Here is a 25,648-nt window from a genome sequence, read left to right as displayed (position 1 = left end):
GGAGCTTAAAAATACAATGGCCAGGTAACACAGTTCAGTTTTTAAAAAGCAAATGTAAAGTTGCCATCTCTGAGGTGGGCAAGGGGCACACTCCTGCGGCTGCCCTTGCGGAGGCAGCGGGAAAGAGCTGCAGCAGGAGGAACACATGGGGTTTGTAGCTGGGTTTAAGGGAAAAAAAAACCTCGGACTTTAGAATTTCTCTGCACTCTGGGCACAAAACTTGTAACTGGTCTGGGAGGCTGGGGACAGACAGCATCACCGGCAGTGTGGGCTGCGGTAATAGTGGCAGAATGTGACACGCAGCCCTGGGCACGGACTGTTCCCTTTGCATTCCTCGCTGCAGCGTGAGCGAGCAAACTGCCTGGGATGTACCGAACACGCTCGCTTTCCCCCCGGCTGCCTGAAGGGAAGCCCGCTGGCCCCGGGTACAGTGGCGGTGAGCAGGCAGCTCTGCCAGGAATTGCTCTGCTCGTCCTACACGGGCGGACCTTGAGCACAGGTCAGGCTCCCCCGCAGCCAGCAATGGCGAGCGGGCTGGACCCACAGCCTGGCAGGGAAAATGAAGGTGCTCCTGCTGCTTTACACCAGCTTGGTTTTACTCACCAGAGCGAGTGTAACACATGCCTACCGGCTTCCAAGCCATCGAGCCCTGCCTGTGCCCAGCAGTGCTCATCCTCGGGAAGTACCGAGGACGTCCCCTTGCTGATCAGATGAACATTCACGTGGGTTTTGTCATCGTCGCCGGCTCACTGCAGTTGTTTGTGTGGTTTTCCCATGATGCACACAGCCTTATCAACGACATTGAAAATCAAAAGGATATTTTCTGCCCCCCCAGCCACTTGCCCACATGCCCCGGGAGCGCCTCGGCTGCCTGAGCCTGCTGCTGCCTGCGCTAGTAAGTACCAAGCATTCACACATGCGGCCAAACACACCGCTTTAAGGCAAAATACACTTAAATATATGGTCCAGATCTCCACAATATCTTGCCATTAATGGGAATGAAACTATATTTAGAAATCCTAGTTACTAGGCCACTTGAAGGCATGACATAAAATACATTACAGTAAATGAATTCTCTTCAGTCTCATTTTTAGGATTTTACTAATGAAATTCTGATTTTTAGGTTGCTAAAGCTGGGCACCTCAAATCCATTAAAATCACGTGCAGGAGAGACATTTGAGGCACAAATATTGTTACATTAATGGGCTACATTAATTTTGATGGAGCCGTGCTATTTCACCCAGATAAGAACCAGCTCATTTATTATAATTATTTTTAGACTGTAGTACCTGGGAACTGCATTACTTTAGGCACTTTCCAAACAATTCATTTGCTGGGTCAAATCTTTCTTTTTATTCTTTCTTAATGTGTTTAACCCCATCTCTGGCCAGCTGGATCGACGGGAGGTTTCTTGGAAGTCTGAGGGACTCTGCGAGGACAGGAGAGCTTCCCCGCCCGGGAGGTCAAAGCCCGAGTTGTCCAAGTGGTTTCAGGCAGGAGGTTTATTTGGTAACTCGTGCAGCAGATTACACCATGTAAGTTAATAAAACACAAACAGAACCCGACGCTGTCTCAAACCCAGCTCACTGAAGATGGAGCAACAGATAGCAAAGAAAAACAGGCTGCAGTATCGGGCTTGGGTTTTCAGAATGATCTGAAGGCAGCTGAAGCTCCACGTGAAGGAGAAGCCCAGCTCCTTGTGGCTCAGAAAGCTGCTGAAAAGCACCGGGAAGTCCTGGGCACACTTTTTAATTACTGCACAGTTGAAAACTCTGCATTCCCAAGCTGTGTTCTGTTTTGTAGGACGTATATCAGTTTGTACCGTTTTGCCTCTCCCCCACTTCAGCTTTTATCTTTTGTGCCAGGAAGCACAAACAGTCCCTTCGTGTCCTTTTGCAGATGCTGTCAGCTGATGCCAAATCCAAGAGTCTGCAAAAGAGCCCTAGACTGAGAAGGAGTCAGCCGTGAGCCTTCCATGCCTCCCCCCATCCTGTGGCCAGTGAGCACCGGGTGTGTGGACAGATGCTCTTTCAAAGCCCCCCCATGCCGGAGTGCAGAAGAAGGGAGAGTAAGAAGCACAGGTGAAGCTCTTGCTTCATACTGAAATTGGGGTCTCGCCGCACCCAGGTTGCAGTCTTGGCCAGCCGCCCTGATCCCCCTGCAGGCATCAGCCATCACAGCTCCACCAGCTTCACACAGCCAAAAGCTGGTGATGTTTAAGCCCCAGGGGAGCCAAGATATTAAAAATGCTTACTTTGTTCTGCAAACTGTACAGATCCTACAAGAAGGAAGAAAATAACCTGAAGAAAAACTAAACTTCCACAAGGCAGGAGAGAAGTGAACAGCAAGGACTGTGTTGCATGCTGGACAGTCAGGACACCGGAGGAGAGGTGGCAGCAGGCACCAGGGCATCAGCAGTCGAGTGCCTGCACGGCAGCGAAACTACGCAAGCTTAAGCAATTTTACCAATATCACGGAACTGTCAGTTTTCCTGCAACATTTCATAGCTATTTACCCAACTAGTTTTCAGTCCCCAGGCTGGGAATTTACTGTTTCAATGTGGTTCCTCGCAGGCCCGCAGTGCACACGACCCACGTAGCACCCCAAGCTACCTGCAAGACCTGCCACACACACAGACTCCGAGATTCTGGGCGCTGTGCCCGTGGCAGCGAGGCACCGGGTGTGCGCACACGAACAGCAAGGCGATGCGCTACCCATGTGTGCAAAAGCAGCGAGGCAAGGTGGGGGCTTCACGCACAGAAGTAGCAATTGTACATCGGTGGCATATGCAAACCGACCTTTTCTGAAATAGTCTTTTGGATTTTATAAAGTCCTGCCACTGAAGACAGCCGTTTCCCCACATCCAAAGTTGATGCTACGTTGATGTGAAAAGCAAGATGTAGGTACCTCCATGCAGCACCAGCAGGTGCTGCCATGTCGGGTGCAGCCTGGCCCTCGTGCCGTTTGGGCAGTCCCCACGCGGCAGCGGGCTGGCTGCATGGCTCGCACACGCACAGCTGCCTCCCTTACCCATGAGCTGCATTTCCGTGGGGGTTATTCAGGCTGTCGGCTGAATTCACACTGTTTCATTACAAAGCGGATTGGTGTGGGCCCTCACTTGCATGATGGATTTGCTATAGCCATGCAGCACTGGGGATGACAGCACTGGGATGCTCTACAGCTTGTTTTATTCTTTTCCTCGTCTTTGATGCACTTTGGTCACTGCCGGGGACCATGGCTGGTTACCTTGCTGCCATACACTGGACTGCACCAAGTCCCAGTTTGCATTTTGCGTCTTGCCTTGTCAGAGTTCTTTAAAACAAAACAAAAATCCAAAAGATTAAGCTGTCAACCAGGAAAAAAAGCCACTAGCTCTTTTCCAGATTTTTTTTTTCTTCCAACACAGCCCTTGTACCGTGTACTTATATCCTGCTTAAACTGGGACTTTTTGTTCAGTAGCTTATCGTTACACAGGGCACCTCATGGGCACAAGTCCTTGCCCCCCGCAGGAAACACCACCGCAGCGGAGGCGATGTGAAGCCCACTCCAGTGATGCTGGGTGACGTGCCAGGGCCACGCAGCCTCTCAGAAGACAGAGTCATCGAGGGGGCTGCAGTAGAGATCTTCTGTGAAGCTGCCGAACTCGGTCTCCGTCTTGCTGGTGCAGGTGTGTGCTCTTTGGAAAGTGAACACTGCTTTTAGCTGGTGAGCAGGGAGGTTGTGCAGGTTTTGGCTGGGATAGGGTTAATTTTCTTTTTAGTAGCTGGTATGGGGCTGTGTTTTGCTTTTGTGCTGGAAACACAGCTGGTGACACTGGGATGTTTCCCTCACGGCTGAGCACAGAGCTGCTCTTCTGCTCCACACCCCCACACCCCCCCCCCAGCAGCAGCCTGGGGGGCACAGGGGGCTGGGGGGACCCAGCTCGGACAGCTGACCCCAGCTGACCCAAGGGACAGCCCATCCAAATGGCACCATGCTCAGCCATAGGAGGGGGATGGGGGAGTGATGGCGTTTGTCTTCCCAAGTGCCCGTCACGCGTGACGGAGCCCTGCGGTCCTGGCGGTGGCTGGGCACCGGCCTGCCCGTGGGGAGTGGGGATGAATGTCCTGCCCTGCCCTGTCCTGCTCTGCTTTGCTCTGCTCTGCTCTGCTCTGCTTTGCTCTGCTCTGCTCTGCTCTGCTCTGCTCTGCTCAGCTCTGCTCGGCTTTGCTTTGCTCTGCTTTGCTCTGCTCTGCTCTGCTCTGCTCGGCTTTGCTCTGCTCTGCTTTGCTTTGCTCTGCTTTGCTCTGCTCTGCTCTGCTCTGCTCTGCTCTGCTCTGCTTTGCTCTGCTCTGCTCTGCTCTGCTCTGCTCGGCTTTGCTTTGCTCTGCTCTGCTCTGCTCTGCTTTGCTCTGCTTTGCTCTGCTCTGCTCTGCTCTGCTTTGCTCTGCTTTGCTCTGCTCTGCTCGGCTTTGCTTTGCTCTGCTCTGCTCGGCTTTGCTTTGCTCTGCTCTGCTCTGCTCTGCTTTGCTCTGCTTTGCTCTGCTCTGCTCTGCTTTGCTCTGCTTTGCTCTGCTCTGCTCTGCTCTGCTCTGCTTTGCTTTGCTTTGCTTTGCTCTCCTCTGCTTTGCTCGGCTTTGCTCTGCTCTGCTCTGCTCTGCTCTGCTTTGCTCTGCTCTGCTCTGCTCTCCTCTGCTCTGCTCTGCTCGGCTTTGCTCTGCTTTGCTCTGCTCTGCTCTGCTCTGCTCTGCTCGGCTTTGCTCTGCTCTGCTCTGCTCTGCTCTGCTCTGCTCTGCTCTGCTCTGCTCTGCTTTGCTTTTCTCTGCTCTGCTTTGCTTTGCTCTGCTCTGCTTTGCTTTGCTTTGCTCTGCTCTGCTCTGCTTTGCTCTGCTTTGCTTTGCTTGCGTGCCTGGCTTTTGCTTTGCCTGTTAAACTGTCTTTGTCTCGACCCACGGATTTTCTCACTTTTACCCTTCGCTTCTCTCCCCCACCCCGCCAGGACAGATGCACGAGCAGCTGTGTGGGGCTCAGACACTGGCTGGGGTTAAACCACGACAGAGGTGAACTGAGCTTATCAACTAAACTGCACTAATTAAGAGAAAGGAGTTACAGCGTATTGTTTTAAGCATGTGAATATTTGTTATGAAACAAGTGTTGCAAAACCCTTACTTAACGTGTTTTGCAGAACACCGTGTTTCAAGTTGGTGCATTTAAAGAGGGATTCACTCAAAGCATTTTGTGAGGTAAGAGCCGAGCATTGGGTTCAACACAAGAATTTCGCCACATTCCAAACGGACTACTCACAGTGCTGCTCATCACTCTGTCCCTCGGGCCAGAAGCCCCCTGCACCCCACAAACCTCCCATTTGGCATGTTTTGCACAACACAGTTGCCCACCAGACACCCCTCTGTGGCCAAGGACAAAGAACCCCAGGAGGAGCTGGAGGGCGTGTTAGGAGGCACATGAATTTTTCTGAATACGCAGCAGCGAAGCCCACTCGTGGGGCCACATCCTGACCCCTTGGTACGTGCAGAGCTGCACGAGCCAGTGCGCAGGGAGGGGGTGGCTCGCCGGAGGAAGCAGAAGCAGCAGTTCAGCTGCTGGGAAGCCCACAGGGGTGGTGGGAGGCAGAGCTGCTCCTTGGGGCCAAGCACAGTGCCACTGTTGTGCGGGGCTTTTGTCACCTCACCCCGCTGTTTATGCTACAAATTTAGGAACTGAACACCCACAACAAAGAGTTGCTGGGGGTTTCGCTCTTCTGGGTGATCTCAGTGGAGACACCACAGCCATGTCCTCACTGTCCCTTCCTGGTGCCACCGCCTTGGTGGCCACAGTGCCAGCCAGCGTCACCTACTGGCACCCAGCTCACTTTAAGTGAAGAGATGTCTAAATACAAGGCAGTGCTGCTCTTGGTAATGTGAAACAGCCTTCACAAGCTCACATTTTCTAGCTGCAGCGTTAATATTTGGTATTTCTCATATTCTTATTTGTGATACCCTAAGTCGTGGTATTTTACACCAGTGGCTTTAATTAAAAACAAACATACGATAATCTTTTTAAGCCTGTTTCCTTGACCAGACCATGGAATAAGAACAATACCCCAAAAAAATCAAACTCCTATTCTAAGGGGACAAATTAAAATGAAGTTGCTGAGCAGCACTTCCCTTGAGCAGACAATGAGGCTTTTTATCTTATCTGTAAGGCAAATGTATTTATCAGGAAGTAACAGCAAACATAATAAGGCTTAAGACCAGCTTAACAGTAGGACCAAAACATTTCCCATTGTTAGGCTTCACAAAATAAATCTGCTCTCCAAGAGTCAACCCCCAGTCCTTGCCAAGGCAGAGCTATCTGCCTGGCTGTGCTTGGTGGAAGGAGCGACCACATTTCCATACAAATGGCAGAGCCAAAGGTACAGCAAGGCGTACCTGAAATTTATTGCATATCGGAAGAGCACTTCACAATAGCACTTCATCCTTTTGTCCTTTTTTAACCCTTCCCAAAACAGTTCATCTACAAACAAGGCCAGATCCAGAGCTGCTGGGACCTGTCCTTGGCAGAGGAGGTGGCCACAGAGCCAGGTGAGAACCAACCACAGCAGTTACGATTGCAAAAACAGCCTCCCAAAGTGCTAAATTCAATGGCTAACTCGATGTACTCGTAGTAAAGGCTGTGTGTATCGTTATATTAACTGCACCCATGAGTTTCTTACTTGGGAATTTGGAAAAACACATTTCCTGTGTTTTGCATAACACATCTGGCAGTGTATTCCATATTTAATAGGAACATTATCAATTCTAAGAGGTCAAAAGGCTTTCACTGAGCAGTAACAAGCTATATGCTCCTAGCCTTTCTGGGAGAGAGCAGCACACAAACACAAGCGTTCCTTCTACTAAAAAAAAAAAAAAAAAAAAAAGAAGTGTGACTAAGATGTTATTTTACCTGGTAGTCATTTGGGAAGGGATCTCTGAATTTGTTGCTGGGTGTTGGAATTGGTGGAAACACTTTACTCCATACGTGGTTTCTGCAAAGAACAGTAGTGGAGAGATGTGTAAGAATTGCTTTTTCCGCTGGATGACACATCCGACAAGCAGCACGTGTTTAGCCCCGCAAGGAGGCACGTCTCCTCGTACCGTCAGCCCTCCTGCCCCCCTCCCACTCAGTCGTCGGAATCTGAGGGCGGCAGCAGGTTCAAAAGGGGTCGAAGTTATGGATAATAGTCCACCAGCGGACACCCCGAAGACTAGGCAGTGTGCCATTCCTCACAGGTCACTCCTGACCCTGGGGACAAGCAGATGACAAAGAGGAGGTGGGCTGATGCTCTCCCCCATCAGCCTCTCCCATTGCAGAGCTTGGCGGGAAGGTGCAACCCAACGGGTACTGCCGTGACTTTGAACGGCCAGTAATAGGCCTGCCTTGGAAAAAAAGTAATTGTTCTGATCTTCTTGCTCATGCTTATGTTCTTCCCAAGGGCTGCATTGTCATGTACCTTGTTTGGACAGTCAAGACAGGCTGCATCTTGCTCACACTTTGGTTCTGGACATAATGTACCTGTGTCTCATGCTAGAACAACTGCAAATAATTGTGTGCCAAGGGAATGAGGAAGAGGCAAGAAATGGGACTGGAGGTAGCTGACAGTGATTCTGCTAACCAGTGTAATAACTCATTTTGCTAACACCCTTTGAGACACTCCTTCCCTGCCTGACGCTCTTTAGTCTAGCTGAAGCATACAGGCATGTGTATGTTTGTGACAGCAAGTGCTGCAGAGTGAACTTTTTTTTGTCTTCTGTATCCCTGAGTACAGACTTCACATTTCAGTCGCCAAAACACATTCACTGTCCCTACCCCTGGATAGCACAATGTCCAAGTAGAGCCAGATTTTAATGGGAACTTGGCCTGAGTGAAGATTATAGGATTTATCCCAGAATTACCATCTTGTGCCTGTTCTGTGGACACCCATGAGGCCGAGACATGGCCATGGTGTGGAGCCCTGGCTGCTGGGACCATGGGCAGGTCTGCTCCTCTGCCCTGTCTTTTTTGTGACAGTTCTCCTGGCTGATGTCTGGTTAGTTCAATGCTTATGTTCTTATGAGTACTCTTCTTCCAAAAGATTTCTGAGTTCTGTCAAGTTTTCTTTTATCCTATTATTCCCCCTCACCAAGGAGGTGAGGAGGAATAGCATTTTCTGACTATCAGTTTGGAGCTAACCCTTCCTGGCTGAGCTGCTGCTGCCTTGGAGGAGGTACTGACGCTTAACTAATTACTAGGCAAAGGGAAGGGCAGGGCCATACCGCTTCTCACACGATGGACCTGACCAGGCAAACTATGGGATGTCTCCCCATCACTGCACATGGCCAAGGTTTTGTAGTGGAGGTGCACAGCCAGAAGTGGGAACATGGGGAGGAAAAGCAGGGTGTTGGCTTTAGGAGACATTTGCATCTTTTGTTGCAATGCTGAATGCAGTGCAACCACCGCTGGCTGCAGAGGGCAAGTCAGGCTGTGCGGTCACCACCGGCAGAGTGGGACAGTAGGGTGGCTGCTGGTGTCACTCAGGAGTGGGACTGGGCTGAGTGCCAGTATTAATACTCCAGTGCCTGGCATCATCTCTACTCTTCCCAGCTTTCCTGCTAAGGGTTAGGTCTTTGTGACCAAACCCAGGTCAGCTTTGCAAGCGCTCCTGTCTGTATGGCTCCTGCACTCCATGGGGTCTCCCAAGCCTTCCAAGGAGGCCTCGTGATTTCACCTGCATCTTATTTCAGCTCTGAGTGTGGCTTTGACTTATGCTATTGCTGTGCAATGCAACCAACAATATTTGGTTTTGTCTGGAATTGGCGTGTTTCTAGCTGTGCTGTTTGTCAAAAAAAGATTTTGATGGAGCCACATCAAAATTATTTATTGAGTCAGCAAAAAGGTTTAGTTACATGTCACTTCTGGAATAGAAACACTTAAGGACAGATGTACAAAAAGCCAACAGAAACGAGGCAGAAGCATACTTGTGTTCATGGGGGCTGCTTGACCCTTGGGTGCAAGAGTCTTTGCAGTGAGGGCGTTGGTGGGGGTGGTGACAGTGGTGCCTTCAGAATGGTCCTGTTCTTTTTTGCAGGACACTGAAAAGTTGGAGTTACGTGATTAAATCTCTTGTCACAGGGAATGTTCCAGGCATCTCTGTTTGTCTCTACACAGGTTGGGTCATGGCCCTTTCCATTAGCACTACTTGGACCTTCAGGATATGGAAGCACCCCACAGTGCCTTAGATCAGCATTTCAGGGCCTCCAGTTACTGTGCTGTGACTGTCTTTCTGAAATTTGCCGCTTTTCCTACAGGCTGTGACATGAAAAGGCCAAAGATAAACAAAGAGAAATAAGTAGGAGAACAAGATCTTCTTTTCCCTCTTCTAACTGCTACAATGAGATTGATAAAATACTTGTTTTCACAGTGTGTTGTCCTGCCTCCCCTGAGATTCCCCCTGACATTTTCCAGATGATTTCCCCATAGCATGGTGGCTGCTGGTCCTGAACTGGAGTGGGGTGCAGAAGAGGGAGAGGTGCCTGGTGGAGGTCAGGATGACCACAAGATTTCGGGGTATGGAGGGCTACCGACTCTCCTCATGTCAACTAAGTGGAGAGCAGCTGGGAGCAAGTTAGTAACGACATCCTCCTGTGGCCTCACCTCCAGGAGAAAATATTCCAAGGCACAGCCTAAGGAAGTGCAGAAGATGCTCATTCATAAAGACAGGGGGCAAACTAGGAAAACATTCAGTTGTGCTTTTTATCAAGACAGTAACCCCATCAGCTACTGCAAGTAAGTGAAGGGAAAAGACTATCCAAACAGTCCCAAAGGGCTACTTTGCCTTGTAGCATTTCTCCTAAACAGTGGTTTGTGTCTCTGATGCCTGCAATCACCAGGAAGTACACAGAAAAAAATATAGAACTCTTAGCTATAATGAAATTCCTTATAATGACTTCAAATCATATGAAATTTGAAATGATTCTGTGGCTGGAATTGCACGGTAGACTTCATGAATTTTCAAGAGCAGTAAAAGCTCAGAGTACTAATGAAACTCTGATTTAGGAAACCTGTTCTATTTTTCTGTTTTTTAATATCTGCAGATACAACAAATGAGCAGGCTAAGCACTGTGTTTCATCTTCCTACACTTCCCACCTCCTCCCAGGGCAGGCTGGGGGATTAGAGAAGTGGCAAGGACACTGAGCAAGAAGCAGCCTGGGAAGGGTGGAGTAAAGCTAGCAACTTCACGAAATTCAGTGCAGCAGGCAGATAAAATTTTAATCACTTTGGCAAAGATGGAATGGAATGAGCCTTTGGGTGCTAGGTAATTACATACTAGCCAGGCAGAGAGAAACTCCTAGAAGCAGGCAATGTAGCAATCAAGCAGATGAACCTGGAAAAGCTAGCTTAAATTTGCCAAATGTATTAAAGTTCATAAAATGCATTAGTGAATTATCTTCAAGCTGGTCCTGGAGTAGAAGTCTTCCCCTATACCTGTTTCTCCCCCTGTATCTATTTCAAGCTCTCCACAGGGAGTAGCTGCAATAATATCCAAATACTTTCAGAACTCTACAGGAAAACACAGAGCGGTATGACTGCTACTAACTGGTGTTGGACCTAACTCATGTCAGTGTTTTGCTGTCCCAAAGGGAGAGGAGAGAGCTGATGAAGATGATGCTGGAGCAGTGGTGGACCTACAGCTATATGGACAGGTCAATCCATAAAAGAATCAGCCATGTGAGTAAGAGCAGTCTGGGGATTTCCACCAAAACATGAAGGCTGCACTGTTGGGGACAAGTGTGTATGACGCTCAACATGAATAAACTCACTGGGGAGTTAATCTATTTTGTTCCAAAAAGGATTGCTTACTGAGACCTGCTATGCTAATTAAATTGAGTTAAGAGCAGGTTACTGTAGACACCAGACACTTTAAGGAAAGTTGATATCAGTTATTCTAACGTAACGTTCCTGTAGACAAGACCTTTATTTGATAAAGCAAATGTGCTATGGAAAGAAAACTAGCCAAGAGTACATCAGAATGACCAATACATTAAAAGGCATTGAGGAAATTAATAAGAAATTAGCAGTTAAGGACAGCACTTACTGGGAGCTGTGTTTATTGTGGACTGGTAATTGCTGCTTGCCACATGTTTCAGGGGAGAAGCTTGTAATTACACAGATGCTTTAATTCATCACTTTTATGATATGACTATAGTCATAACTACAGAAATCCAAAGTGTATCTGGGTTTTTTGAAGTTTGGCTCCATGGCATCTGTTGTTACTACATGGCATCCATAGCCTCTGTAGTAATTAAAAATAAACTAAACAAATAGTTCAAAAAGCAAACAGTAGTTCAATGCACTTGCTCCTGTTAAGAGGTCAAGAAGAGCAGCAAGCACAAAAGCACTGAATTTTTACCTCTTCAGAGCATCTACCACACTCCTTGATGTCAGCTGAATTCAGACTACAAGCCCAGGGCCTGATACAGGGTGTCTGGCTGAAAGCTGAACTAGGCACGACTGAGAAAATACTGGTCTGTATGTGCGAGCCATGAAAGCTTCTCTCAGCAGCTTTCACCAGGGTTAAAGACACAGTCCTCCTGGGAAAATCACTAACCCAACCAGATCCATTTAAGTGAAGAAATGAGATAAAGACAAATTTGCCTCGCTCAGCATATGTTTTTTTTTGTTTAAGATTAACTTGGATAGCACTCTTACCCCACCAATTTTACTGAATATTATTATTGATAATTAATGAGGCTGATTATTACTTATACAGTACTTTTGCTTTGTATAATTATGCTTCAATACCAAACTCGGTGCCCTTTCTTAAAATTAAGCAAAGCTTGTAACATCCCCCACCCACTTGTTGAACAACTAGTCCTTAATTATACTGTAATCCAAAAGAAGACGATGATACTTACATTTTGCATATTATAGCAACAAGCAGGAATGTGCAGCACATGGACACACAAAGCACTGAGAGAATCCAGGCTATGGAATCCTCATGTTTGTTTTGCCCTGACTTTCAAGAAAAAAAGAAATAAAATATATTATTTCCGTGTGGATTATTTTAAACACACTCTTACAAAAGATTTCATCAGCTGCTTTATGTGATTATATTCAGATCATAAATTAACATGCAAATGATGAAGACTTGGTATCTAGAATTAGAAAGGAAACGCAAAGCTTCAAAAACAATTTCCACAAACTGACTTCCTAATTTCAGCAATAAATTCCTTTCATTTTGATGTGAAGGAGAGAACAAGCCAAGAGGTGTGAGGGGCCAGGCCAGGAGGACAATCCAGCCCGTTAGCTGCTGCCCCGAGACACACGATGCCACGCGGTTAGCGCACAGCTGGTAGCCGGCAAAGACACGCTTTGCTGGTGGTCTCAGGTACAAACTGATTGTTTTCCATTAAACCATTCTTCATTTCTGTTAGTCCTTTCTAGCCAGGAACTGGATCTGTCTGGGTTCCCAAGCTTGCTTGTGAAAAAGACATCGAAACCCCCTGTTTTTCTTGCGAGCCAGTTGCTGTTACATTTCCTCGGGAAGAATTTCTCTGCTGCCTCTGCCTGTGAGCAGACACAGGTATTTCTGTCAAGGTCGGTGTTTCTGTTTTGAAAAGGCATTGCTCAGTGACCACAACCATTATTTTTTTCCACATTATGCCATATAACAAAAACATTTACATTGAACTGCATTTTCCAAAGGCTGCCAAGCCCGTGTGTGCTTATGATAACTACCGGTCCTATGCATCAAGGTGTCAGCGCTGCCAGTACCGGGTAACTGGAAGGATGTAAACTGGCCAGCAGCAGGAGCGTTGGCTTTATGGGTGCTGTAGGCAAAACAACATTCAGTCGTGGCCAGATTTGTTTCTGAGACCTGAGGAGCTGAGCCTGCACCTCTGCCGATGGCTGCGGTAGCAGGGCAGTCCCCGAGAGCGGCGTATGGACGGTGCCATGAGCAGGTCTGTGAGATCCATCCTGCACCTCTGCACCACCCCGACGGGGTACACAGTCAACCTTGCAATTACAAACAGGTTAGGATGGTCTATTTTCTCTTCAGGGTTACCACTTTCCTTTCAAGAAAACAAGATTGGGGATGTAACTGTCAGCAAGTTATGCTTTGTCTAAGTCTTGAGGATGCCTGGGGCAGCGAACTGGGAAATGGTTAAGTCCCATAAACCAACTTTAAGCCTCCCAGCATGATGGCTGGGAAGTGTCTCTTGTTTTCCAAACCAAAACTGGAAGGGTCCTAAGTCTCTTCCATCTTATGTCGGTTGGCAGTGGCCTCAAAAAGGCATGATCAGGCAACACTAAGTCTCACTGCAACTTGGAGTAAGCTGCAGGAGAAGCAGCAATTGCAGATGCAGTGCTGAGGCTCTGGGGACTTGCCCGGCACATTCCTCCTCAGGCTTCTCTCCGAGATGTACCTGAAGGTGCCAGCCCAGCCCTGCACACCACTGTGAACCAGCACGAGCCCGCGACCTGCCTCGTGAGGGGTGTCCACGTGACACATGACATGGAGGGAACAGATGAAACTTCCTCGGAGCCACAGAGCAAGTTACCAGCAACACTAACAAGACTGGCTGAAGTACGTACTGCAACCCAGCGACTTACGCAGTAACCTGTATTGTCTCAATGAACGGCAACAAGCCTCTAAAAACCCCTTTTCGTAAGAAAAACCAAAGTAAGTGGACCTGTCCTTAGGTATTTTTTATGTTTAGTAAATTTTTATGAAAGACTAACTTTTTTTACCATCAGAATGAATTTTCCATGTTTGGTATGTGTAGTGCCTGAGTAGAGGTGTGTGTAAGGGCAACGTTGCCAGGTTGCTCAGCCAGCAGCAGCAGAGGCAGCCCCACAAGTGCTCCAGCTGACAGAGGGGCCCTCAAATCTGTCAGCATGGCTGGGACAGCAGAGTCAGGGCAGCACAAAAGGGCTGAGGCACCTCTCAGCCCCAAATGTGACCCGTGGATCTTTTAAACTGTGAGCCCAGGCAGCAGCCATTCACACGTACCTGCCGCTTCACAGAGCTGATTCACGTGGGGCTGCCGCGGGCAGGTAACGAAGGCATCCAGCCCACTTGGCTGCCCTGATGATTTTTTATCTGGCTTCATTTGACAGCAGCGCTGCTAAATATCCCTTTAGAGAGCTAGTATCGAGGTGCAGTTTGACAGTACCCGATTTGGCAGCGTATGGCTGCATTTTGCAGGGTCTGAGCACCACGGCTCAAGGAAAGGATCCAGAAAAAAAATCAGTTTTTAACATGTTGGAGGGTTGCTGCTGCAGGGTGGACCAGTGTTTTTCTTAGGATATGGGCTCAGAAGAGGTCTACTGGTCTTAAAGTTGGTCTCATCAGAATATTTCCCTGATTGATGCATGAAGCTAATAAGCAAGTGTGGTTTTCTTAATTAATGAGATGTTCGGTGAGCCCCCCTGCCCCAGGGTGAGCAGTTGGGTTGCTGAGCCTCTCTTCCCAAGGGCTCTGCAGTGCCATGGAGCCAGGGGGGAAGGTCAAGGGGATGTGTTAGAGTAAGGAGGCACAACACCAGCAGATTTGCATTCACTAGCAAATATAAGAAGGAAAACTATAGTAAACAAGAGAGTGTAAGGGACTTTTTTTTAAAAAAAAAAGTGAAAACCAGTAAGTTAAGAAACTCAAAAGATAAGAACAAAGGAGGATGTCTAAGAAGAAACAGTTGATAACGTGCAGTGATAAGGAAACTGTTACTCCCAGAAAAAACATGTTCAGCAAGCAGGAAATACAGAACAAAGTGGGGCAAATTATCATGTTCCAAAGATGCTAAAACCATGCTTTTCCCTCCACCCCCCTGCCCCGCCCCCAACATTTAAGAGTTCAGATAAAATAATAGTTGACGTGGTCACTCATATCAACTTCCAGCATGAACCTCATGATGGATGCCAGGGAAACACATGTAAAAACTAAACTAATGCAACTAAAAGGCTTTAACTAGTACTTACACCTTAAGCTAGTTTAAAGCAGTCTCTGAAAACATAAGCATGTGAAAACAAAATGCTGTCTGGAAAAACTCTCTGTACATCCCAAAATTTGCTTGAGAGATTTTTTTTTTTTTAATTTTAATGGAACACAGATTTAACTCCCCTTCATTAACAGGTCAGTTTTTTCCTTCAAATACCTGTTTTCCTGGCTTCTTTTAAAATTACTTGGTGTTGTCCATGCTTATGATCGGGCAGCATTTGCTTTCCAGCAAAGTAAGAATATTCATTACAAGACAGAAGCACATCATTCTTACCAACGTAAATAATTTCACTCCAGTCACTCCAAAATCCTCTTGTACAACATATGTGATGATTAGCTCTTATCTGTATAGAATACCTGCTAGTAACATCAATCTGTAATCTGAAGTAATTTGAGGATATTTTCAATATCTGTTAGGAAAACAGTATTGTGCTGTTATAGATTACTTAAGATAAACAGTTCAGAAAACAAACTTTAAACAAACTTTTTATTTTTTTAAAACTTCTTTACTAGATTAACTGTGAGCATCTGGCCTTGCTTTTGAAGTAATATCTCTGTTTTTACAGGTGTCATTTCTCTCATAATACAACAATATTTCAGGGCAAATTCTCGAAAGATGCCTCATTTTTGCATTATTCCTTAAGACACCTAATGCTGGATTTTCAGGATTGTCCATCCTCCTACTGATCTGAACCCAGGTGCATAAAACTCAGTAACTCCACTTTTTGTCCTTCTTTTCTCCTAGGTCTCTTGGGGATGTTTTGTGGTAGACATAAATGACATGCAGAGAAAGACGGAAAACATGAAAATTGATGAGACTTTAGTTTTGCTGAACCTTAGTCATAAATGGGACACAAGTTTCACCAAAAGTCCATAGTTTACAAAATGTGCTAGCAGCGCATTTCATTTTAAATATTTTAGAATCTGTAACATATCCATGAATGTGAAGACTTTTTCACGAGGTTGCATAAAGGCAAATTCTAGTTATACAGGACAGTCAGCTCAGAGACAGGAATGCTGTGTAATACTTGGGCATCAGAGAAGCAATTACCTGCTTGTTACCTGACTTCAAGTTGAAGAGGTAAAATTCATATTCAAAACACACTTCAGGGAAAGGAGAAAATGGCTTCTCCCATGTGGCTAGGAGATCATTTTGCTCTAAGAATACAGTGACATTTCTGGGAACATTCACTTTCTCTACAAAAAACAACCTGTACTGGTAAGTTATTTACAGAGCAAAGTTTAAATACTAGCAATTGGAGCATTTTATAACCTGATAGTGTTTCCAAGTAGGACCTGTAATCCTTGAATTTATTTTACATTTTGGACAGAAAAGATAAGGATTTAGGAGGAATAACTATATTGCAGAAAATAGCTAAGGGGAAACAGTTTCTAAAATCGACTTAGAAGTTTTGGAAAACTAGGGTAGCGGTGGTTGGGAGAATTTATTAAATTAATTTTCACAAAGCATTAATTAATGATAGAACAGTTAGAAAAACGTATTTTTAGGAAAAAAACAGACATAACCAGGAAAGTTACCAAAACCTGGAACAAATTCAAATGAATGGATCTGCAGCTATTACAAGGATGATTTCTAAGAAAAATGTCAGCTGTTTTATCTTAGTGAAGTCATGAAGAAGTGAAATGTTATCTGTTTACAAAAAAGTGAAGAGTGGAACTAATGAAGGAAAAGAAATTATTGGGTAGATGATAGATGATAGACAGTCATGGGTGATACTACCTTTTATTCAACAGTCTAATGCCTTTCTTTAAAAGGACACGGTTATCTTGAACACCACGTGTCTTCTTCCATTTAAAGAAAGGCTGTAAAATAAAAGGTAGTAAAAACTGTACTTGAAGGTATATTGAGCAAATGAATTGAAAATTAGTATTAAGAATAATGCTTTGGCTAACAAACATAATAACTAATTGCCTTTTCTAGGGGATTTTTTGGTCATTTTATAATTTAAAATAAGTTAACAAAATCAAAGTTAGTTAAAACCATCCATTTCTGTCTTCTAATCTCTTCCAATGTCATTAAGATGTCTACGCAAAACCAGCACATACCTGCACCTGCATCAAGAACCATTCAATCCAGTGGTATTCTCTCACAAATCTTTTGACAATCTTGCTAGACATCTTTAAATATTTTTTTAATGTGTTTCTACTCACCAATGGCATTTTGTTTAAATAACTGCTGAGAAGGCTTGATTGCATCGTACTTGCTAGACCCATTAATGTGTATTACAATGACATTGTCAATCTCTTCAGGATCAATATGAGTCACGGAAAATCTGCACTCAGTATTCCTGTTCCACTTGTCTTTGCTATAATCTTGACATTCTTCAGTGTACATCTCATACCTAAATTAAAATACTTGTCAGACGTGATGCTCTTACAGAAATTCATTGCTGACTAAAATGGGAGAAAACACCAACCTGTAAAATAGAAAGTATTTGGTATCTTCTGGTGCCCCTTGGCCAGGAAGCCAAGTACAATGAAGAGAAACAGCACTAGAAACAGTGATGCGGGTAACACAGGACAAATTAGTGACAGATGTCTCTGGAGCACCTAGAAAGTCAAAGAATTATAAAAGAGAAAGAAAAATCTTTTTACAAAAGTCATAAGCAACTCATGTTGCTAAAACACTTTGATTACAATCTCTGGCCAACTGTGTCTATCTCTATTGTATCCAGTTCTGTTCCTTATTACGCTGGGCTATCAGTATGGATGGATGAAGTGTAAGTAAACAGTGTGTGTAAAGCTGCACCACACAGCACCATTACAATATTTCATGTACACCAAGGCAACTTTTAATATGATCTTTTAATATCCTAGAGTGTATGAAAGCAGGTTATCTTAGACTCAGCCAGGAAATTTTAGAAAATTTTATATCGTTTATCCATGTTCTGCACCTGCAGTTTGTACTTCAGGCTCCACAGCAGTAGAGAAAGGCCTGAATTAAATTGTTTTGTAAGATCAGTGTAGCAGGTAGAGGGGAAAATGCTGTATTTTTCAAGTTTTAAACTTGTCACCTTTTGATGTCTGGTCCACAGACCGGGGCAGAACACAAAACTCGGACCTCCCCTGCATTTCTTCATACCTGGCAGTGGTGGGAGTTCTTCCTTCACCCAGTCACTTCTCATCTGAAGGTCTTTGTGGAGAAGTAACGTTCGAACTTGTGCGGAGAAACCATTGTGAAGTGCAGCTGTTTGGATACTGTGAGTCTTCTTTGTGTCATACTTGAAATAAAATGTCAAGTAAGCATCATGGGTGATGGAAGCTGAATTAAGGGACCTGCAAAGACTGATCCAGGCTTTGCAAAGGGGCAAACGAGCCAGCTAGCTCAGCTGGTTATATTAAGTGTATAAAGCTAGAGAGTACATATAATCCACACTAGTGTGTAAGGGTTCCTATTTAGAGACAGCAGGACACTTGTATTACTGAAAATTTCTCTACAGCCTACAGCTGTGATGAAACATGATCTGGCATTTTAACGATACCCCGGCATTAATGTGAATTAAGTGAGCTGACTTGAACGGGGAGCAATGTCACCTGAAAGCAGTATCCAGCTTCCCCCCAAATGAACGCTGCAGACTGCCAGCTCCCAGGCTCACCCCTGTCCCTGCAGGCCTGTCCCCACAAGCCTAGCTGAAAGGGAATCTCTCCAGTGCTCACAGTATATGTTTATGATATAAAAGAGTAAGTGATGCCATATGCCAGTTGTTCAAGATACATATCGTGCCTGCTGCACCCTGGTTTGGTGCAACAGTTTAACTCAGCAGGAATTCAGCCTTCTTAGGACACTGGACTTATTTTCTATCTTACCTCCTCAGGCACAGGGCTTAGGATTTTCACATCATATCTAATGGTGTAGTTTTTTTGTTCCTGATTAGGGTTTGGTTTCCACTGTAAAAGTACTTGTGCTAATGCGGAGACTGTAAGGGTGAAGTTAACAGGTGGGAAAACCTGAACTGTAAAGGAGAAAACAAAAACATTCATAACACAGTAAGCCAGTGGATTGTTTAAAGCAATAGCTGTTTACAAACAATGAGCAATACAAGCAATTAATTTTATGTCAACATTATATTCTCTCAACAGCTTCTTGTGAAATGTTTCTAATATTTGAAAAGTATTTTTAAATAATAACCAAAACTTCATCAAATAAGAGTTTACTTAAAACTTAGCCTAAAAATAATTTTTTACAACAGTTTTGACTTGAAAAATCACCAGGATGTATCACTTTTGGCTTGTTAATTAGGTTCAGGATTTTCAGTTTGATCCTCATTGCACATAGGCGCTGGGCACCTGGACTGAAATGGGGCTGATCAAGTGATCGACATACGAACAATTCACACCCACGTAAGCTTGCAGAAGGGTAAAATGTGGGTAGCTTTCTAAGATAAGTCTGACAGCCACAAGAATTTATGTGTGAGAGAAGAAATAAAATTATGAACAGAGGAATTAAGCACAAATAGAAGAAAATATAGAAGGATGGGAATGATAATTTAAAACAATGGGGGAAGAGGCATTCCTGGAGCTCATATGGAAATAAGGAAGATCTCATGCTGGGGGGAAATGGTAGTCTATAAATAGCAAGGCAATGAAATAATCAATCTATTCCCCTCCACTTCTAGAGTTCTTCAGAGCCTGCCCTCCCTTAAATGCCATCTCCAAGGCAGTTGAGGGACATCAGTCCCCACTTCTCCCATGGTTTCAACCTCTGTTGCCCACTAGTTCAATTTTCAAGCATGCACCTTGCATTAGGAAAACTGCCTCGTAAAGGCTCAGAAAACTCCAACGCAAACCACCCTGCACTGATCCCCCTGAAACATTCTTTGTTGAGATGCCCACAAAAAATGTCCCCATTAAGGCTGTTGATACACCATGATTATGCCAGTGATGCTTCATGTCACCATGTTTCTGCAGATAACTGCAGCATTGTTCCTGGAAGTAAAATTGCTATCTAGAATAATGCCTTTGCTCTGGCAGGATTAAATTGTTGAATAAACCAGGCCAGGAACTACTGTCTAGCCAGAGGGAAGTGGAATGGCACAAGCTGTGTCTACATGCCTTATGGTTCTTCCCTCTCAAAGCAAAATAGCCCTCAGGCACTGGCTGGGAGCAATCTGGGACAGAGTACAGCTGGTCCAGGAAGGATGTTAACACATCACGGTCATCTGCGGTCCTGTACTCATGGCATGCCGTGGGCTGGTTTATTCACGTGTAGAATAGTGTGTCTGACCAACATGTGGAGGGGCCATGGTCACCCCCTGGTGCTAAAGCTACACAATGGTAGAAGGAAAAGGCCTTACCTCCTGCGGCTTGAGGTATGCTTGGCTGGAGCACGTTTGCTGTCTGAAGGAGGATCAGAGACTTTCATCATACTGGCCATAATCTTTAGATGGTAAGTGAGAACGGCCACGTACCAGCATATGTGCCTTGTCAACATTTTACCGAGGCTGACAGCTAAAAAAGAACACAATGCCAAGTGTTAAGCACACAAACCATGGAGCATGGTATATCCACATGATCAAAGGAATGAAACTGCTACCTTGCAGGGAACAGACTCTTTTCCTTTCCTTGCAGGAAAATGCATCTTGTCGCAGCTACATTTAGTATAGTACCACCGACCACAATTCATTGTGCTCCCTTCGCTTTTGCCAGCCCTCTTTGAAAAAGCTGCTGGTCGCAGACACTGTCATGTGTGCATGGTCAGAGCAGCAGTCACAGAGCATCCCTCCGCAGAGAGGAGCGAGTCAAGTTCAGGTATATTGGCTTTCAGCAGAGTCCCATTTACTTGAAGAACAGAAATAATCATATTTTTAGCTGCCACTATATATAAAATGGCTACTTACTGGAATTTACTTTGCAGTTTCTATTTCAATAAAGCTCAGTAAAGAAGCAGTCCCAATGCTCACCTCAAGGCTAATTCACCAGTGTTAATTTTTGGGTGTAAGAGAAACTATTTTGTTTATTTCTAATTTAAATGAATGACTCTTTTTAATGCTTAAAACCAGCATGTTCTTATGCTTCCTATAGATTGTTTCATGAAGTACTGGGAGAAAAAAAATCTGTGTGTGATCATTCATGTGTAACCTAATATAAGCAACATGGACATACACAATAGCAGCTTTCCAAAATGTTCTTGCCAAAGAGAAATGTGCCTTCCCAGCCCTATCACACTACTTCCCTGGGGCACTACAGCAATTGCTTGTATGGAAAACATAATATTTTCAGATGGTAATGAGCACAGAAAGCATTTTTAACCCATCAGTTCTCTCTGAACCTCCAATAAATAACCCAGGGACTGGAAGCACTCCAATTGATCACAGTTGGAGTGCTTACACTATACAGTAACTATTTTTCAAAATGGTGTATGAATGCTGAGCTCATTAAAATGACACATAATCTACAATACAGTGTGTTTCTTAATGTCCAAGTCCACTCATTATCTGTATACATATTTTATATGTACTTACTATTCTGCTAGCCAAAGTATGTGCAAGGCTAACTGAACCTCTGGAGTTTGCTAATGGATTATTCCTGGGGAGCCAGGGTTTGCTTTACGGATGCTGGGTTATTGAAAGACATTTTGGCCAGACATTTTAGTTCTTCCAAACTGTATGTGAATCACAAACAATCAGGTAATTATTATTCACACCATACATTTATGCCTACACAATACCTCCAAGACTATTTTCTATTGCATTACCATTCATGAAAAGTCTGTTCTTTTGGATTTTCTCGCTCGAATACCACGCAGACTTCTGCTTCACAAGGTTATGTTATTCTGGAGGGTATTATGTGGACTGAACGCAAGTTTACAGTGGTACTTGATCTCTGCCACACCTATACTGCTTTTCTGATAAAAAACAATTACACAACCTGCTACAACACGACACCATTTCCAATATGCTTTTGTACAAATCACTGGCATCAGGCTTTCTTTCCTGCTTCAAAAAACATGGCTTCATTTACCTGATGAAACTATTAAATACACTATTTTTTTTCTTTATTTAAAAGTAAAAATTTATCAACTTCAAGTGCCTGAATGTAAAAACTAGCTTCTTATTTTCATGTTAGGAATAGCCCCACTAGAACTCTGCCAAGAACACAACTCTGTAACCACGCAGCTGTGTGTGCATGTGCTTCTGTGCAAGCATGCACATCTGCATTCCTACCTGCCTATTAACATTACCCACTATGTTCATTGCAGCTCTCCCAGCAACCAGCTACAACCAAACCCAGCAGCTAAGGAAGCGGTTTCAAGTAAATTAAGCTCTTGTAATGTGAACCAGGTGCCTTAGTGAGCAAGAGATGAGAACCCACCAAAGAGCACTCCGCTCACATAGAAGCGAGACAGCGGGACAGGTTGCACTTCCCCAGCTGCAATCAAAGTCTTGATCAAATAAGACATCAGGTGCAATGACAAGACTTTGCTTCTTAAGGAAAGCTTCGTAAGTTCCACTGCTAAAAGCAGTCATTTTTTTTTTTTTATTTTTTTAATGCAGTAACTTCATTACATTATTAAAAAAATCTTTTAAAAGCCTCCTGTTTTACAGCTGCTTAGGATTCACATCTACTAACTTAAGTAACATGAGTATGTTGGTTTCAGGACTACTCTGGCACTTAGCACAACTAAAAAAGCTGGCACTCTCTTGGGTTTACTTAAAGTGGGTTTGGTGACCTATAGATTTTTTTGACTTTGTCCTTCAAAAAGTAAGGATTCTCATTCTTCCTGGGAACACTCTTTTCCCTATACTTCTGAAAAGATTCTAAAGATCAACTTTTCAAAGATACTTTTGCTGTCTATGCATGTATTAGACACAAACCCAACATTATCTGAGCAGCAGTTTACTGATTTGAAACTGGATATAAAATGTCACTGTAATACAGATTAGTTTTCAATTAACTCTGTTCTTTTTGGTTTATCTTTTCCTGCCTTGTTTTCAAAAACGTTCTTTTTCTTTTTCTTGCTATAAGACAAAGGATTGAAAATACAGGTTTTGGAAGAGGTATTTCTGTAGCTGTGTAAGACCACAACCTGTAAGGACACATGGCAGTCTGTGACACCTTTTGTGTTTCATGTGAGAAATTACTGAAAAGAGAATCAAAGTAAGTCTATTCAAATAAAGATGTTAACTAGAAACCTACAAGAGGATTATGTTCCTCACAAAAATTGATATAGTTAGTTCTGAGAACATATAAAAGCCTTGATTTTATTATGTTTTGATTATATATGGTAAAAAGTAATAAGCAGAAGGTAAAGGAGGTATTCTCTTCATAAAGGGTATGCTCCTTAAAGCACAACAGAAATCTAAACCATAGAAAAGAGCCTCTAAAAGGTAATGATTTTCTTACTCAATAGCTGACGTGTTCTACTAGCTCACAAGCAACTGGTCAGAAGCAGATTCCAGATGCATTTCCCAGTGTAAGACAAACCTGACTTTGAAAAGCAGGACCTTTGCAGTCTTCAAGCAAAGCACAAGACAAAACCAAACCAAACCACAACAGATATCCCAGGAGTTTACCTGTAGAGTCTCAAAAGTTCTGTGAAGAGCCTGCTCTCTTTGTTCAAAGCTCCCCTGGATCATCTCCCTGTGAGTTTCTTTTAAAACTGCTGTCTCTCAAGTGCAAATGTGATAGGTAGTTCAGAAATGATGGTAGATGGTAAGTTAGACAAGCATGCATTGAAAAAGGGAACTACAGATTTAACCACAGGATAGAAAGCTCCATACAAGCACAGAGTTTAGCCCAGAAATAGTTTTACTTTATTTATTGAAGGTTAATTATATACCATAGCCTGATAATCCTCTAATAACTTTGCAAGAGCAGGAATGCTTAATGTCTGACTACAAAGAGATAAACTACAGCCAGCTACCTACAGACCACTGTTAATACCCCTATTTGTTCTTTCCTTAGAAAACCAAATCCAAACGTTGCTGGAAAACTGTGCAGGTTTTGTCCAGTGGTTTGATACCATCTTGTCCAAGGCTCTTGCCATACAGCCATGTGGACATCGGTGGCATTTTGAGAAGTTATCAGTCCCAGAGTGAGACCAGTTTCCTCACCTCATGCTGAGAGCTTTGAGCTGTGATCCATGGGGTTGGATAACACAGGCTCACAAGCAGGACAAGGAGCAGAAACCAACCCAAGGGCCTCGAGGAGACCCTGCAGAAAGTGGGGCTATATGTAATGGAGTTGTAGGAAGGACGAGAAGGTGGCTAGTGACTTACATTCATTAACGACCTAGATTGCAAGTACAGAAAACCCTATTACATGTGCAGGTGACACAAGCTGGGAGCAGTGAGTGCTTGGGAGGCTGAGACTGGAATTAAGAAAGTTTTTGACAAATTGGTGGAAATTGGGTGTAGTTCAATATGGATGAGCTCTCAACTGCATTTCAGCATTATCACCTGTAAATTAGTAGCAGTCAACTGATTCATTATCTATTCCACAGAAAAGGATCCAGGGTTTGGAGGGTCCTAAACTGAAGAGAAATAAACTATGTCATGCACTTGCGAAAAAACGGCACCCCAGGAGAACGAAAAATGACTGTTGTCTGCAAGACACATGAAGTAATCCTGCCACTCTGCACGGTGCTGATAAAGCCTCCACTCACACGCGCTGCGTCCAGCTCAGACACTGCATGTCAGCAAGCATGGAGCAGATGCAGAGAAGCCAGTACACAGCCAATGGTACTACGAGAGCAGTGAGGAAACAAGGCAAGACTCGGGGAGAAATGTAGCATGTTAAGGCTTTCACATGCTCTCCAAGTCCATTGGGCTGGGACTAGAAGATAACGATGACTAAAATCCAGGTTAGATATCAGGGAAAGCTTTCCGTTTTGGATAGGGAGGCAGTGGAGCAGGTGCCCAAAGACTGAAAGACACTCTGTCACTGGGCACCTGTAGAGAAACACCAACCAGGACTGACAGTCATAATCAAATCCTGCCATCAGGCACAGATAATTAGAGATAAATTAGGTGACCTCCTAAGATCTGGCCAGCCCATACGTTTTTGAATAAACAGCTAATTACTGGGCAGAGAGCTCTGACATCTACATTGAAACGTTTCTCTAGAAAGGAGATAATTTCTAAAGGTGAAGCAGGAATTTAACAGGCAACAGCAGTCACACACACACACAAAAAAAAAGGGTAAGAAAAAGCTATGTTCTTACACAGCCTGACTACATCATTGTAGAGCTCATATGCGCTTTTGGAACAGGTCATTAAAAAAGCCCAACACATCCTTTTTGCTCATAAGCATACTTCTGTCTGCAGCGAGGTGCTGATTTGATAGGTACTTAAAAGGCTACATAGGTCTGGTTTCTTCCCAATAACCAAGAAACCTGTAGCACTCCGCCAAGACTAAGATTTATTCAGGCTTCAAAGGGATCCACACTCCCGTTAACTAGAACTTGGGCGAGCGCCTCCTCCAGGCTCCGCTGCTTCCAACCCTGCTGAGATGCCTCCTGGCAGGAGCAGTACGGTGAGAGCAAGGTGAGCTGTGGTCCATGAGCCCTGGGATCTGGGATGGGCGGGCAGGCCACGGCAGCCACATTTCAGCACTTGCACTGTGGAACTACACTTGTGAGGGGGAGGACTGACACACACACACACACACACACCTGCAATGTACTAAATCTTCAG

General features: G+C 44.5%; 1 protein-coding gene and 1 long non-coding RNA gene across 3 annotated transcripts; one reads left to right on the top strand and one right to left on the bottom strand.

Annotated features, from left to right (window-relative positions):
• Positions 1–1,484: 1,484 nt before the first annotated feature.
• IL5RA (interleukin 5 receptor subunit alpha) lies at positions 1,485–20,667 on the bottom strand. The gene is given in 12 exon segments (XM_056334395.1): positions 1,485–3,674; positions 5,669–5,672; positions 6,922–7,003; positions 11,911–12,007; positions 15,268–15,403; positions 16,045–16,190; positions 17,166–17,356; positions 17,432–17,564; positions 18,097–18,235; positions 18,822–18,967; positions 20,309–20,367; positions 20,369–20,667. Coding segments are annotated over 12 exon segments (1,299 nt in total). The 5' UTR covers positions 20,446–20,667; the 3' UTR covers positions 1,485–3,585.
• LOC130147381 (uncharacterized) lies at positions 2,795–25,620 on the top strand. 2 transcript variants are annotated; one of them, XR_008821228.1, is made up of 11 exons: positions 2,795–2,899; positions 3,475–3,667; positions 5,165–5,222; positions 6,488–6,560; positions 10,562–10,723; positions 12,440–13,679; positions 15,560–15,691; positions 18,050–18,214; positions 20,661–20,762; positions 22,213–23,596; positions 24,457–25,620. It is a non-coding gene; the product is annotated as an uncharacterized LOC130147381 (long non-coding RNA). The 2 variants fall into 2 exon arrangements; XR_008821227.1 differs by lacking the exons at positions 2,795–2,899; positions 20,661–20,762 and having other exon boundaries at positions 3,529–3,667.
• Positions 25,621–25,648: the final 28 nt, after the last annotated feature.

This window comes from Falco biarmicus, chromosome 4 (assembly GCF_023638135.1).
Source record: "Falco biarmicus isolate bFalBia1 chromosome 4, bFalBia1.pri, whole genome shotgun sequence".
NCBI lineage: Eukaryota > Metazoa > Chordata > Aves > Falconiformes > Falconidae > Falco > Falco biarmicus.
Note: the sequence above shows the minus strand (reverse complement) of the source record. Positions and strands in the feature narration are given on the sequence as shown.